The following is a 16542-nucleotide window of genomic DNA, read 5'->3' on the forward strand; positions in this document are numbered from 1 at the left end:
TTTTCTTTTACAAATACAACCCTTAAACATTTAAGTATGTACGTATTATCTTCACCACTATATTGAACACATCAAAATGTAAGCTTGAAAGTGACAACCCTCAATTGTAAATAATAATGTAATACAGAGAAACAATTAACAAACATAAAGCAATTTAACCTACGAAACAAACAAGAAGTCAGAGACATTATTAATACAGCTATTTAAATAAATAATTATATATTTACTATGTTTCAATATGTTACTCGACCTTCAAGACATAAGGGCGTCATTACAAGGCGAAGGTTATCTTTAATTAGCTTTTACGATTAATTAAAACTTATTAAGTCTAGTGATTGTAATTTTTTATTTTCACTTTTATTATGTGTGAAAAGTCATTATGTTATGAAATTTTATTTCGTATATTTTTACTTACTCAGCAATGTTTTTAGCAAATATACAATGTACATATATGTGACATTGTCGCACACAACTAACAAACAAATAAGCTCATCTGGCCGCTATTATTTGCCCGATAGACCCTTATCTAAATCTCAAGGGTTACAGAAATTTTTCTATATCGTAAATATATCTAAAATTTATTCTTCAAATTACTAGAATTTTTATAGAATGAATAGAATAAAATAATGTTTTTTTTTTTTTATTTGAAGTTAATGAAATTTTCTTTCCAGAAATTTTAAAATAAATGTGTAGTGTAAAATAAATAACATACTATGATCAAAAGCAAAGCTCTGAAGTCAAACTTATAACGTATAAAGGCCTAGAAGCGTACTAGGACTTTACATATGAAATTAGCAATTTGTCGAACAGGCCGCTTTGAACTCTAATATAACTTTGTTAAAAATTCCAGAATTAAATTAGAGATTCATTTGTTTTCGCTCCATTTAATTTTGATTTGACACCGTTTTATTTACAATATAAAAAAAAAACTTAAAATATAGCGTAATTTAGAAATACGATTTCCATCACCGGACCAGTGCCCCAAAAATAGCTCGAATGATTAATAGGAATGAATAATATTTTTGGGAGCACATTTCCAAAGGACCAAGTTTTTATTATTTTGTAAAATTTGATCTACAGAATAAAGCTACCTTAGAAATATACCATGTGTGTGATAATACATGTTTCAGTAATTAATTTTAATTAAAATAATGTTCAAAAATTTTTTTGCGGTAACCTTGCTTTAGTAAACACATGACCAGTTTCTATAAACCCGTTATGCATATATATTATAGTTTAATACGGTAAAATACCGTAAGTATAATAAGATTTATTATATCATAATACATTGTAACTATTTATTTTTATATAATAACATTTTGAAAATGTTTTATATAAGAAGGCTCTTATCAAACATTCCATAAAAATATTATTTTTCTTTTTGAAGCAAGAATAAATTTTATTGAGTGATGTTCAACAATCGTATCTATTATAAATAAATCATTTTTTTCTCCAGATAAGGATACATGTAGCTTTAAGTAACATAACATTCAATTATTAGTCGTACTGACGACCGCTCTGGTTTAATTGTGCGTGTGCCGTGTCGACGGTACCTAAACACCGACGGTCGCGGGTTGTTATTTGTGTTTATACAAATATTTATTTCTGGTCTGGTTGTTAGTCCTTGTGGGTCTCACCACTGTACCTCAGAGAGCACGTTAAGCTGTCGGTCCCAGTTGTTATCATGTAGACCTGATAGCATCGTTTCTCATAGTAGGGAATATATCCGCCAACCCGCATTGGAGCAGCGTGGTGGATTAAGCTCTGATCCTTCTCTTACATGGGGAAAGAGGCCTATGCTTAACAGTAGGATATTGCAGGCTGAAGCAAAATTATTAATCATTCATAAAACATATACAAACCAAAAAAATTTAAGTATAGTAAAAAAATAATCGTACATTATTTTGTACTAGATATTAACGTTTATTCAAACTATTTGAAACAATTGTATTGTTTTTATTACTTAACTACCTTTACCTTTTTTCGATTCAGATACAAATTTTAAAATTAAAAAATAACATTTTCTGTCATAAAATTTATTTGACAGCATCCGTAAACAAACTTTATGCATAAAATCATTTAGATATTAAAATTTATTGTAAATATTAAATGTTGCAAAATCGTGTTTATAAAATTTTTGGGTAATCGAAACAGTCCACAAACAATGTGTATTGACACACAGGTAAAACCCCGCAACGACTAGCGTAGTATAATTGGTTTTTTTTTTTTTTTAAATATATTTAGTTGTTTTTTTCTTATTGTGATGTTTATGTATTTACAAACAATGTATGATGATCACGATATATTGTGTGCTTAATAAACAAACAGCGCCTTAAAATTCGATATACCATCGATACGTAATTGAAGCCAAAAAATACATTCATTGTATTAATGAAACATTTAAAACACTCATTAATACACAAAAATGTTTTCGCAAACAAATTAAACATTGCAAAGAATTCAGTCGGTTTTAACTCTCATAGTAAAATCATCATTATTTGTTTACATTTTTCGTCACGTTTCATTTGGTGACGTTATTTGATTAAGGTCAATTATTTATATAAACAGTATGTTTTTATTCAATCTTTTACCTTTAGTGAAAAAGTGATAAAAGTGTATTCCGTAGTTTCCTAGTAGTATAGTAGTCAACTACTTTATCCCTTTTAGCTGACCTTAAATTTTGTATATGTAGATGTAAATACCGTTCCCACACATAGGTAAAAAAATTGTATTATATATATATATATATATATATATATATATATATATATATATATATATATATATATATATATATATATTAACAATTACTACATATATTTATACAATCTCATATATTTTCGATGTACAGACAGCGATCCGTTACAAATATACTTGAAACTAATTCCATATTATTTCCATCACAGTTAACTCTGCAAATTAGCAATAAAATAATGAGAGACAGATGTAATAAATTTCGTACTTTATATATATCTAGTGCGGAGACATATTGCAATTATTTAAAGTTTTGATATAATAACAAGACCCAATGACCTACTCTTGTTTAAGCGTGCCATTTAAGTCTCATTTTGTAAATAAAAACCTTGTAGCCAATATAAAATACTTGAAATAAGTAATCACGGTGATTCCATCATAATTGTCATTTGCGTACAATCTTTTTATTTACATAAACACTTTCATCTGAATGATTTCTGTATTTTTTTCTGTAAAAGTACTAAACAATCATCCGTCATCCATCATTTTTAAGAAACAAAGAACAAAGTACAGTCGTTAAAAATCATTTCAATTCATCTATACTATGTAAACTATAAAATTAACTCCAAAAAATAAAATAAGAATATATTTAAAAAACAGGATTCAAGATATAAAAAATACAGCTGTAGTTATTTTATTTCAATTCGATTTTATGGAAGATTATAGAATTTTAATAACCTCTATTATGCGTAAATGTTAATAACGTTATTTTATTTGTTAGGGAAATAAAAAGGATATATAAACTGATTCACTAAATCCGCTATACTCAAACTATTACTAGCTACTTTGTCAAAACTATTTTTTTTATTAATAAAGTAACTACATTGTTAACTTGGAATTACGTTTTAATTAAAACCTAAATAATTCTGAAGAATTGCTTGCAGCTCGCGACACCATGACACACACGTGATGTGTATGTGGCCCCTATAAAAAAAGAGGGAGTGTGGCCGCACTAAATCCTAAAACTAATAATTAAAAGATTTAAACTTTAAATCCCAAAAACCAATTTGTTTATATTTTATGTAATAAATTATTAAATTTAAAATTCAAAATCCATAATTGTACACAACTCTTTGGCCTTCGCTCAATATTATTTAATATTAACAGATTGCAAATAATTTATCATCAGATTTAAAATTCTCAAAAAACATTTAATTACTCAAGGAAACGAGCTTTCGATCAATATAATTATTACTATTATAAAATATTTAAAGTCAAAAAAGTTATATACATATTTCTGGTTTAAAGCAAAATTATTAATAAATTATAAATAAAAACATTTATTTCAGATGATTAAAGTCAGACAAGGGGAGACGAAACCAGACATTTACAGACATTTTCAGTTAATTTCAATTTTTACACGATTCTGGTTTAATAATACAAGTACTTGTTTAAACTTCTGAGCTTCAAATTATCTCGACTTAAATTTTCTTATACTAAATGCGATATTTTTTTCCTTTATCTATCTATGTACACCAACTTCTTTGACGTTTAATCGAGGAGTTAGTGATGATATGATCATGATCTCTGGAGGTAAGTCATACGCTTCAGCCGGTAATATCCCACTACTGGGCATAGGCCTCTTTCACCATGTAGGAGAAGGATCGGAGCTTAATTCACCACGCTGCTCCAATGCAGGTTAGTGGATATATTCCTATGAGTATAGTTGAGTTAGTATTGCTATGAGTAACGATCGCTATCAGGTGTACATGATAACAACCGGGACCGACGGTTTAACGTGACCCATAAGAACTGCACAAACACCCAGACCACAGCAAACATCTGTATGGCCAATACAAATGTTTGTCATGTGCGGGGATCGAACCCGCAACCGCCAGCGCAACAGTAGCCAGGTAGTACAGGTAAACCATAGAGTAGTTGTTTTTGTCTTTATAATAAAACAATATAAATATATTAAATAAAAAAAATTACCATAAAAAACATGTTTCGACTAGAAAATCGTATATTTATAAATATTACTAAAACAAATATATATATATATATATATATATATATATATATATATATATTATTCACGATCCGCTTTCCATAGCAGTGTAAGTTTTAGAAACCAACATAAAAGATTTTATTACTAGCGTTATGTGTAAATAAAGTTGTTTGCATTAAGATAACAAATCTATAAAAGTTACTTAAATGTAATATAAATGAATCATTGTATTCGAATAATATTAGTGTTTATATTCTATCATCGTATTCAATCACCAACGTATAAATGAAACATGCATTTACTGTATTGTATGACCCGCGCAGTGCATATGCAAGCAGTTTACTGTAAATACTATTCAAGAATACATTATCTTACTCTATTGTTTTAATTTTGATTTAACAATGAAAAGTTCTTTATATTTTCATCACAATGTTCTCATGAAGTATATGAAAAGGCGATCTAGTCTAAGCTAGGACCACGTGCGTATAATCTAAATCAAAAAACTGACGTCAGCTTGATTAAGATCTACTGTTTAATGACGAAAATTTGTATCACCTAAAAATTGCGTGCCAATTAATTTTTTTATTAAAACAGTATATTAAAGTGAACTAGTACGTGTGTAGTTTATTTACTTTTGATTAAGATGGAAATATATTAATGAAAAAAAATCTGAGTTAAAATCATTTTTATCAATGTGATGCACATGCGCTTCGCATACCAAAACAAAAAAAAATACTGCATGGCTCGCCGCGGTCAATCGCCCCTGCTACTACTAAAGGGTACGAGAATAAAAGGTTATTAAACTTAAATTTGTATTACCAGAACCTTCGAAGTTACCTTCGACTCTTAAATATTTTAAAATGTTAACAGTCCCCTTCGATAAACGATTTTAGAAACGTATTGGAACAAGTTTAAGAAACAACAGTATTGAAAATAAGTTTGTAAAATAATTATATAAATGCAATAGATGAATTGTTAACAAAAATGAAAAAAAAATAATATATCTGTCAACTTTTCTAACTGATCCAACATTAAAACAATAAAATCTCCTATTTCAAAACGAAATAAATAAGATAGATATAAATATTCCAAACTACTACAGTCAAAGGCCAAACAACACTGCCTTTAAATAACATCCGCATTTTCATCTTTTCTTTTTGATAAAAAACTTCCACCATTTATCAATGTGATTAAAATTTGAAAATAACTGCAACAAATTGAAGATCGTAACGTTTAGCGTAGAAATATTTAACCATTTCATCATCCTTGAAGTTAATGAAAACCTATTTAATTACAAACAGTAGAAAACCTTTTTCAATGTTAATTCTATTATTGTGCGTTTTAAGGAAAACTCTCATCGATAAACAATCATTAACACTACTCGCCTTGATAATTTCATGGAATAAAAAAAAATCAGATTCACATTTTAGCATTACATTTTTTTTTTTTTTTTCATTTATTGGACAGGCTTTTAATAGTTATCTATATTATATATTTTAATAGTTATATAGAATCGGTTTGTCACAACATTGATATTTAATATCCACATAAAGATATGCGATTTAAAATGACCATTGGTATATAACTTCCGCTTAAATTGGTAGTGCCATTTGAATATTTTACTGGCGCATGTTATGTCGTTAAAGTAACGTATGGAACATTACTACTATAGCTTTTAAAGTATTAAGGATTAATTCATAATTATATGAATAAAAAGAATAAAAAAGTACGAGTAGTTCTATTATATAGTAATAAAAAAGTAATACTTACTTTGCAAAGCCCATCTCTTGTTCAAGATAAGTCCATCAAGAAACCTATAGCCCTGTTCCCTGCAGGCTTTCTCCTTCACGTTGGCAACTGCACTTGTTAGGGATAGCAGATCACTGGCGAGAACCACCGAAGAGGCATAGTCAGGGGACTCATTTACTGCATTCACTTTAGGTGCCTCATTTCTACCAGCTCCATCATCATAAACATTGTATCCCGAATCTGGTTCGGTTTTAATATCGTACAAGTCATGTTTCAACTTTTCTGCTAGCTTAGCAACTAGATCCCTATCGATGCCTAGTTTTTGAGCGGTTTGATTCAACCGATCTATATCTCGCGGTTCTATGCTACTGGTCGTATTTAAGAAAGATGTCAGTCTTTTCAAAACGTGTTGGTCGGTGTTTGTGTTGTTAGGAGATATTTCGATGGCGGACACCGCGCACGCGATCGTGAATAGCGCTCCGATAGAGATCATAGTGAAGGCGTGCGCACGCGCCGATTCTGTTTACCGACTGATGCACAACCTTCGAGGCTTGATCAATGAAACAAACTGAGTAAGCGCTTTGTCCGCATAGTGTCCTGTGACCATTACCCTATTATAATTGCTTCATTGTTCGATTACGCCGACGTCATTTTGAGTGACAGTGTGATAGAAGAATATTTTATAGTAAACTCTTTTAAAATATTTGATTAAATAAAATATTTTAATCCATTCATTCTTTATAGTATAATGATAATTGAATACATCTAATAATATAGCTAATTGTAATAAATAGTCCTTAATTTTAGGGTTCCGTGGAACCCTTATAGGATAACTTTGTTGTCCGTCTGTCTGTCAAGAACCTTTTTCTCAGAAACACGTTGAAGTATCAAGCTGAAATTCATATTAAATACTCAAGTCTACTGTTTCTAGGAGCTGAGAAGAAATCAAACCTTTAACCAACGTAATCAAAAGATACAGCTGTTTAAGCTGCAAATTTTCGAAACTCGCAAAGGAATCAAAGCCTAAATGGTACTTCCCGTGACCTCAGAATCTTAAAATTTGGTATGAAGCAACGTCTTACAGCACAAATAAAGGAAAAATTGCGAAAAGCTTAAATTTTTTGTTACCTAATATAATAAAAATATTTTTCATAATTTTGTTTGTAGAGTACCTTGGTACACGAGTCCGACTCGCACTTGCCCGTTTTTTTTATATTTTACTACTTTAAGCTATTATATTCAAAATGTATATAGCAAAAATGGCATTGTACTTTATAAATAAATAAGACAATTTTAACTTTTACATTAAGGTTTTTAAATCTTCCAAATTATGTACGTAATGCTCTATTATTTTAATGATATTTTTGCAATCAATAGAAATAAAAATTCATTGCCCTTTGTTGCTTAGTGCAAAACTCGAAATCCTAGAGCCATTCGGGTTATTTTGTTTTCTAGCTTCCTAATAATTTGTAGAAAGTTCTTACGGAATGAAAAAAAATCATACAAATTGTATTTGTAAAAATTTAAAATTTTTGAAAACGTAATTGTCTTGTTCAACTTCTGGCATTCAAAAGTATGCAAGATAGATCGACGACTGTCGGCTTAGCTAGTATGCAATGAAATAATTTATATTTTTACCCAATAAACAATTACCTACCAAAAATTGAATTACACAAGCTATACGGTAATTTATTGGACTTTTTATCTTATTAAAAATTACATATTGGAAAAAAAATACATTTATTCTTGTTATTGCAAAGTTGAAAAATTCGCTTCAAAAATGTAATTTTTTTCGATTGGATTTTTTAAAGAAAACCTTATAACCTCTTTCAAAGCGGTGGTAGATTTAATTCATATTAAACTTTATCATTTGTAGGAATTATATGATTATGATTTTAATGATATTTGAATATATCGTACACATCCTTGTATACAAGTGTTGTTGTATACTTAAATGAAAAAATATTTAACGGTTTCGATATACCAGATACTTTTCACCTCTATAACTTTATTTGATAAAAATTCAACGTAAAAAATAAATACATGGGATTTGTATTTTCTTTTTGGCCTTTGATTTTAATGCTCTTGAATTCAAATTATTTTACCAAGTATTCAATAATGGTTTTCACGCATAACGGTTTGTGTCTAAATGCGGAAAACCGAGCCCACAACAAAACAAAAAAAAAAACAATAATGGTATATTAGTCAATTATACTTAACAGTTTTTCGATTATTATTTTGAGTTTCACTTCAAGTATTTAAAGGTTTCAGACATAAAAAAAATAAATAAAAAATGATAAATGAGTATTTTTTTTATTTAAATAATAAATTTCTTATCTATTATATCGATGATATTGACTCCCCGACCTCTCGTTACCATTCGCTGTCCATTCCCATTCGTCTAAATCCTGATCATTTGTAAATGACCTTCTCGTTATATAATTTCTCCTTTCATCCCAAAAATTTTCCCCTGATTCTTCTTCGGCTTGTTCTTCTTCAATAATCTCTAAATCTTCATCATCTAATCTTTCCAAGATTTCTTCCTCTAAAACCTCATCATCTTCTTCTTCTAAAATCTCTTCTAAGCCATCATTAATATCCCTCTGTATCTCGTATTCAACTTCAACTTCTGGGATCTCTTCTAATACTTCCCTATGGGCTAGAAACGTTCTTTTTACTTGAGGGGCTTCCTTTGTATTCTCATTTTGCTCAGTCTGTACTTCGTTTTCTTTATTATTCTGTATCTGGTTTTCATCAGATGCTTTTTTATCGTCTGCTTCTTCACCAGTTTTAGATTCAAATGATATTTTTGGTAACGACTGAAGTGGAATCACCAATGCTATCGTTAAAACAATCGATGTTAACAATATTACTAATACTTCTTGAAGATCAATCTGGAAAATCAGAACATTATTTAAATAGTTATTTTAATTGTTTCGTTACTTTAAGTTAGTTAATTAGTACTTTGAACACTTCCTAATGATAAAAATAATGTTTGGTACCTTTTAGCATTAGTTTTATATTTAATAAAATTTCTAAAAAATCTTAAAATAGAACACAAATTACCACTGTCAGAAGAGAAAATTCCTTTGGAGCTCTTGTAGTGGCAGTATTCGTGAGATAAACGATGAATTGTGTTAAATACAACGCGTAGGAAATTCGACTTATAAAAATAAGTGGGCGACAACTCAGCAAACGTAATAAAATAGCTGAAACAATATTTGAATTCAATAAAATATTGAAACATATCTTATATATCAAAACTATTCTTATAAATCATAATTTTCTAAAAAAAATTTAAGTTTATAACCTATTAAGAATCTTTCTTAGAAATAAAAATTTAATTTACCTCGAAATAAAATTACATTTAACTAGTGTCTACTAGATATTTTTATTTATTTATTCGGTATTTGGAAAAAACATATTTTTTGTTATTTTTGAACATACCCGAATGTTGGTTGTGTACGCCGTAGACCAACCAAGCAATAGCTAACGCCATTGCTATTGGAGCTAATGTTGCGTATATCGATGCAAATGTGACGTCATAACGGTATTCCAGGTAGCCCGAGTCCCCACCCGCCCACAGAACCAGTCCCATTAGCGTACCACAGGTGAACCAACCCAGGATATTCATAAGCTGAAATAAATTGTAAAACTATGTATTACACTTAAATTACATCCTATTACAATATAGTTTTAGTAATAAAAATAAAACTGAACATTTATGATCTTTAATTATTACAATTAAATTGATTATTGTGATGTCGTCATAAAACGCAAAATGTTATATTTTCAAGCACCACTTTCTGTGTAGTGGATACAAACCATATTATCTAGAATATATGACTAGTTGCTTAATTTATTTAACATATTTACAATTCACAACTTAAGAACTAAATGTTTACAGATAGTTATGGTACATATCATGTCAGCGTAGAATGGTGCCAATAATACTGGCAGCATTTTCCCGTTGAATCGTTATGCCGATTTTTTGGCCAAAAATGTACCAGCCCTCGAAGTGTCACCAGTTGAGGCAATAATGCGAGTATTATTTAATCACTTTAACTTCAAAACCATGAAATTTAGATTTTTTTCTAGAAAAGCTAATCTAATAATATATAAAAGTGCTAATAAAGTGTTGGTAGTTATAAATATTTCATACCTTACTCTGATTCGAAGGATTTCTCAGCACAAGTCCCAAACTGATTCCTATAAAGTATGGCGTACAGCGGTGAAAGATTGAGATGTAGCTCAAACGACCAGTTCGATACAACTGGCTAACACTGCAACAAAATACATATATTTAATATATTTCTAAATTTTGATCCCAAGTTTTTTTAATACTCTGTTGTGGTCCGATTACTCTCTTCAATAGTTTTTTTACAAGCCCTATTAACTGGCTACGGTAGTAAAGAATATAGCCACCCGCTCTTTTCCCATGGGTGTCGTAAGAGACGACTAAGGAATAACACAGTTCCACTACCATCTTGGAACTTAAAAAGCCGACCGATGGTGGGATAACCATTCAACTGCTGGCTGTGAAATACACAGGCCGAAGACGAGCACTAGCGTCTATGGTGCGACAAAGCCAGCCCGCCCAGCGTGGTGACTATGGGCAACATACATGAGTTCAAGCCATTCTTAGCGTGAACTTGTGGAGGCCTATATCCAGCAGTGGATTGTGATAGGCTGAAATGATGAATGATGATGATTATTTTTAACATCAAGTCATTTACCTAAAAAATGCTTTGGATGCAAAGCAAAGGTTTTCAGCCAATTTATACAAATAACAACTTATCATAGAAGTATCATAGTTATTATAATATATATGCATATAAATATGATATAACTTTCACAATAATTTCAAACCACGCCAATTGCAAGCTGAATACATCAAAAATTTAATTCGACATATTTTAAGGAAAGGTTGTATGAGGTATTCCATCAAATATTTAACTACTCTGTATTTTCATTTTATATGGATCTGTAATCTCCAGTTCCTGTTATCCTAGTACATAAATTAAATATTTGATAGCCAATTTTCTTACTCAGATTTAAAATAACAATAAATAATTTATAATCGCGATTCTTTATTTATTATTAATCTATCGTGACCTTACAACATAACTGGTCAGATATCAATAAAATTTTGTAGAATTAATAAAATTATAAAATATTATTCAAAAACATATTGTTAGTCCCCAAAACTCGTCAATTTTAAAACTTAAAAAGAAATATTACTATGATCGGACATGGTAATGTAATCTTACTAGCTATTACACGCAGCTTGGGGTCACATTTATACGGTTAAAATAAACTAAGTTAATAAATCACATATCGTATTCTATTTCTTTTCCAGAAAGATACAATTACTCTTGTAAAATACGCTGGAAGCAGGTACTATTGTGTAATGCAACCGATTTTTATTTTAAATATATATATTTATACATTAAATATGTTTATACAGATATTTACTAAAATGAACTCATTACTGATTGGGTTAAACACTACTTGTTGAAACTTGAGGGCAGTGTTATTTGTCTGTGATCTTTTATTAATTTTAAACAAAATTAACAATAATGGTTTACTTTAGTTTATATATGATGTATAAATATTTGAAAATCAACTTACAGTCCAAGAATTTAATCAACAATTCACCAATAAATATTTAATCCAACTAACAACATTCCAATAGTCCTAGTCATTTAAGAGAAATATTAATAAAGCTGACATTCTATGTTGTTTGGCTCGGATATCCTAACAATTTGATTAACAGTAATGAATGCAAAGTACGTCTGTGTCAAATAAGAGAAAAGCCACAGACATTATAAAGACAGCATACAACAAGCACAAACCTTTTCACTTTTAACTAATATGTGTAGAATTTACAAAAAAAAAAAAACTTAGCTTTTTTTTAACCGACTTCCAAAAAAGGAGGAGGTTCTCAATTCGACTGTAGTTTTTTTTATGTATGTTACATCAGAACTTTTCGTCGACCTACATTGTATTATACCGCATAACTTTCTACTGGATGTACCGATTTTGATAATTGTTTTTTTGTTGGAAAGAAGATATCCCTAGTTTAGTACCATGATAAGGAAACCAGGATCTGATTATGGTATCCTAGAGAAATCGATGGAAACTCTTGAAAATCCGCAATAACTTTTTACTGGGTGTACCGATTTTAATAATTTTTAATTTAATCGAAAGCTGATGTTTATCATGTTGTCACATTTAAATTTTATCGAGATCTATTAACTACTTTTTGAGTAATCTTTGATAACGCGTAGTTACTTGACTATTTTTTCGTCGACCTACGTTGTATTACTCGTCGATATAATTGAAGTCGGTTTTTTTTTCGTTTGCAAGCAAACACAATTATTTTAATAAAACAATATTTACACTTAACGGCTTGCAGTTGAATAAGGATCCACATTGCTACTAAGATAGGGCACAGCAGAACATAACCTGCTCAAAATCTAGAACATCCCGAATGAGGAAGTACCCTTACCTTACAGAAGCTATGCTGCTTAATTAAATAAATAATGACGTTGGCGCAACGGTTACAGCCATGGATTGTACCTGTTGCGTCGGCGGTTGTGGGTTCGATCCCCGCACATGACAAACATTTGTATTGGCCATACAGGTGTTTGCCATGGTCTAGGTGTTTGTGCAGTCCTTGTGGGTCTCCCCACCGTGCCTCGGAGAGCACGTTAAGCTGTCGGTCCCGGTTGTTATCATGTACACCTGATAGCGATCGTTACTCATAGTAGGGAATATATCCGCTGTGATCTTTCTCCTACATGGTGAAAGAGGCCCATGCCCAGTAGTGAGATATTACAGACTGAAGCTAGAAAGCGAGAATGCTGCTTGCAAGCAGTGTTGTGTCCCTGTAGTGAGTAAGGTGACCAGAGCTCCTGCGGGTGTGGCTGACGTCTACAGGCTACGATAATCGCTTACCATCAAGTGATCGGTACGCTTATTTGCTGAGTTGTATAAAAAATCCTGTATAAGGTGTCTAAAATCACATATACAATACAAAAACAAATGCCTAAACCGCACAAATAATATCTGTATAGCCCGTGATAGCTACTGCATTAATCATTTGTAGTGACCACTGCACCACCGCGAGGTTTTATATATATTGAGTTTATATTTTTAGTGGGCGAATAAAAATAGTCGTTTGTTATTTTGTCTATTAAAAAATGTAAAAAAAAAACTTATTGAACGTGTTTTTTTTATATTTTGTATAAATAAGTAACTTTTCCTGTTAGCAGAAAAATTACCTTGTTTTAAATTTATCTCATGTATAACATGTGAATTTTTTAAAAGTAATATTTGTATTTTTTAAAAGTAATATTTAATTTTGTTTTGTTACTAAATATAACTTTATAATTGGTTTATAAATTTCACAAACACTAAAAAATTTTTAAAAAAGGAAATAATACTTTTAAAAAAATGGTTTACTTTAGTTAGAATTTGGTTCACCATACATACATACCTCACTCCGTGGTAAGCAAGTGCAGTAAGACGGTGATCCCTAAATGTAGTGTATCTCGAATACGCTGATAATAGATGAAGGACTGGCATCATGGTAGTAGAGAATGGCACTTCAGCCTGTATGGCCCAAAGGATCAGTCCTCCTATGAATGTGAGCTGGAAATCTAGTGCCATGTGGTGAGTTTGTGGAGCACACTGGAAAAAAACGATATTGCAATGAGTTTTATGGCCTGAAGTCACGGTTTCACAGTAGGGATCGGAATATTTTCTTAATATTTACAACCTATAGCAGCCTTTCCCAAAGTGGGCGATAACGCCTTTTTGTGGACGCTGCAAGTCTAAAGGAGGGCGACACGAGACCCAGAAAAAAATGGTGGAGGTGTGTAGAGACACATTAGTTTTTATATTAGAATCGATTATATTTGTTTTATTTTGAATAAAAGATCTCTGTCTCAATACTAGAAATTTGCGTTTCAATGATCATTCTAATTGGCAGGTGTAGCCTGTAACAGTTAACTTGAGACATCGGCGCCGCTGTGTACTACCTACTGCGCTCAGGTCTCAAGATAACTCTTGAGGGTTATAGTAAAAGTCTCTTTTACAATTAATGTTTAATCTCCGTTAATATAGCTCGCAATAATTAATTTAATTTGGAGTTATAGTGGTTTTTAAGTTGGTGAAAAAATGGGGGCCCCCCCATTTTTACTATACAATAATTTATTCTCAAAGTGGGCAATAGACAAAATAAGTTTGGGAGCCCCTGACCTATAGAATAGATGTGCTCATATCTTTATGAAAATAATTATATTATGTATCGTCAAAAACGTTTTAATTTTTTTTTTCTGCTAGTTCATATACATATAAACTATTTCTATAATTTTGATGATAAAAAAAAGCCGGAAACGCCAAATTCTTGTATACGAAAGAAATTAGACATTGAATTTATATTCAATGTCAATCGTCTAAACGATGAGTATGTTAACATAATTATCCTTACCATATCCTCAAAACCGTAATAATTCTGGACATATAACAAATTCCACCACCACCCTTGACGACATACTTCCGCATTTTTCGTCACCAAAGCACCCCACATTGGTCCAGAAGAAATGTCATCCCACACGTAAGCATAAAAGAGTACCACGGCTAGAAGTGCTGGAGTTAGCCTGAAAGGAAGTGGAAACAACTTATTTTCACAAAATTCAGATTGCTAAGGTAAAAGTGTAGGCAACTTAACGCTGTGCTAGCACAGTCTCTGACATTGCTTGTCACGTATTTTGTACTCGTACACATTTTGTAACAGATGTATAGAACATGAATATTTGGTAATGAAGGTAGTATGGGCTGTTCTTTTTTTACACGAAGTAATAATACTTTATTATTATCACTAATTATTATTATAAGTCATTCATCATTATCATCATCATTACAGCCTATACAGTCCACTGCTGGACATAGGCCTCCACAAGTTTACGCCAAAAATAACGTGAACTCATGTGTTTTGCCCATAGTCACCACGCTTTGCAGGCGGGTTGGTGACCGCAGTATTGGCTTTGTCGCACCGAAGACGCTGCTGCCCGTCTTCGGCCTGTGTATTTTAAAGCCAGCAATTGGATGGTTATCCCGCCATCGGTCGGCTTCTTAAGTTCCAAGATGGTTGTGGAACCTTGTTATCCCTTAGTCGCCTCTTACGACACCCACGGGAAGAGAGGGGGTGGCTAAATTCTTTAGTGCCGTAGCCACACAGCACATAAGTCATTATTATATATTTAACATATAGCAACATTATACTAATATATATGTGTAAAAAGACACTGTCATGTGATTTTATTTGATTGGAATAAACGTATATTACATCTTGTTTTCTAAAGTTTACGCGAATTTTACTCGGATATTTTTTTCGGTTATTAACTTTCAGCATCGTTTAGTCTATACTAAGCGGTGCTATCCCGAAAGCATCATGGGATCAATGAACAATTCCGATTCTACCCCAAGAGTCAACTATAACCGAAATGCTAGTAAACCTCACAATATTTTAAATTGAGTTTTCAATTTTTTATAATCTTTACCTGACATATCTCGAAAGCAACTTTGATGCTACTGTGTCATCGGTAGACTTGCGATACGATGTCAAAGTTCCGCTGAGGAGTAAGAAGCAGTCTGTGAACATCCAACCAGCTCGGCACCAGGACAACAACGGTGACGTGAAAACCTTAAAAAAAACAACAATACTCTACAATCTATAAATATAATATTATTAATATATATTAAAACTATTCTCTTCACTAATGTTATCATAGAAAAATTTCAATAAAGAATAATCAAGTCAAGAATAAAATATCTATCTATATTTCGTATAATTTAAAGCCAATTTCACGTCTCTATGGATTTCTTAGATGAAATTACAAATGTGATTAAATGAAGCCTAAGTAAATAAAGTATTTTAATAATACTTAATTTAGACAAAATCTCTTTTGTTTTTAGAATATAAAAAATATTTTTTTTTAATACATATATTATTTTTCTACGTTACGTTTCGTTTAATACATTTCTAACATAGTATTAATTATGTACAACATCCCTTAAAATTA

The 16542-nt window shown here is 30.9% G+C and overlaps 2 protein-coding genes across 2 annotated transcripts in view; both read right to left on the minus strand.

Annotated features, from left to right (window-relative positions):
- The window catches only part of LOC123670308 (nose resistant to fluoxetine protein 6), a 55570-nt gene extending 48555 nt beyond the window's left edge, over positions 1-7015 (minus strand). The window contains exon 1 of the mRNA XM_045603812.1: positions 6473-7015. Coding sequence (XP_045459768.1) covers positions 6473-6944 — 472 coding nt within the window. The 5' untranslated portion in view covers positions 6945-7015. The remainder of the gene's footprint in view (positions 1-6472) is intronic.
- A 1485-nt stretch (positions 7016-8500) lies between these two features.
- Positions 8501-16542, minus strand: part of LOC123670309 — a 29325-nt gene continuing 21283 nt past the window's right edge. The window contains exons 6-12 of the mRNA XM_045603813.1: positions 16021-16163; positions 14949-15117; positions 13953-14146; positions 10614-10734; positions 9899-10088; positions 9518-9660; positions 8501-9345 (exon numbers count right to left, since the gene is read on the minus strand). Coding sequence (XP_045459769.1) covers positions 8785-9345; positions 9518-9660; positions 9899-10088; positions 10614-10734; positions 13953-14146; positions 14949-15117; positions 16021-16163 — 1521 coding nt within the window. The 3' untranslated portion in view covers positions 8501-8784. The remainder of the gene's footprint in view (positions 9346-9517; positions 9661-9898; positions 10089-10613; positions 10735-13952; positions 14147-14948; positions 15118-16020; positions 16164-16542) is intronic.

The sequence above is a fragment of the Melitaea cinxia genome, chromosome 4 (genome assembly GCF_905220565.1).
Source record: "Melitaea cinxia chromosome 4, ilMelCinx1.1, whole genome shotgun sequence".
In the NCBI taxonomy this organism is placed as follows: Eukaryota; Metazoa; Arthropoda; class Insecta; order Lepidoptera; family Nymphalidae; genus Melitaea; species Melitaea cinxia.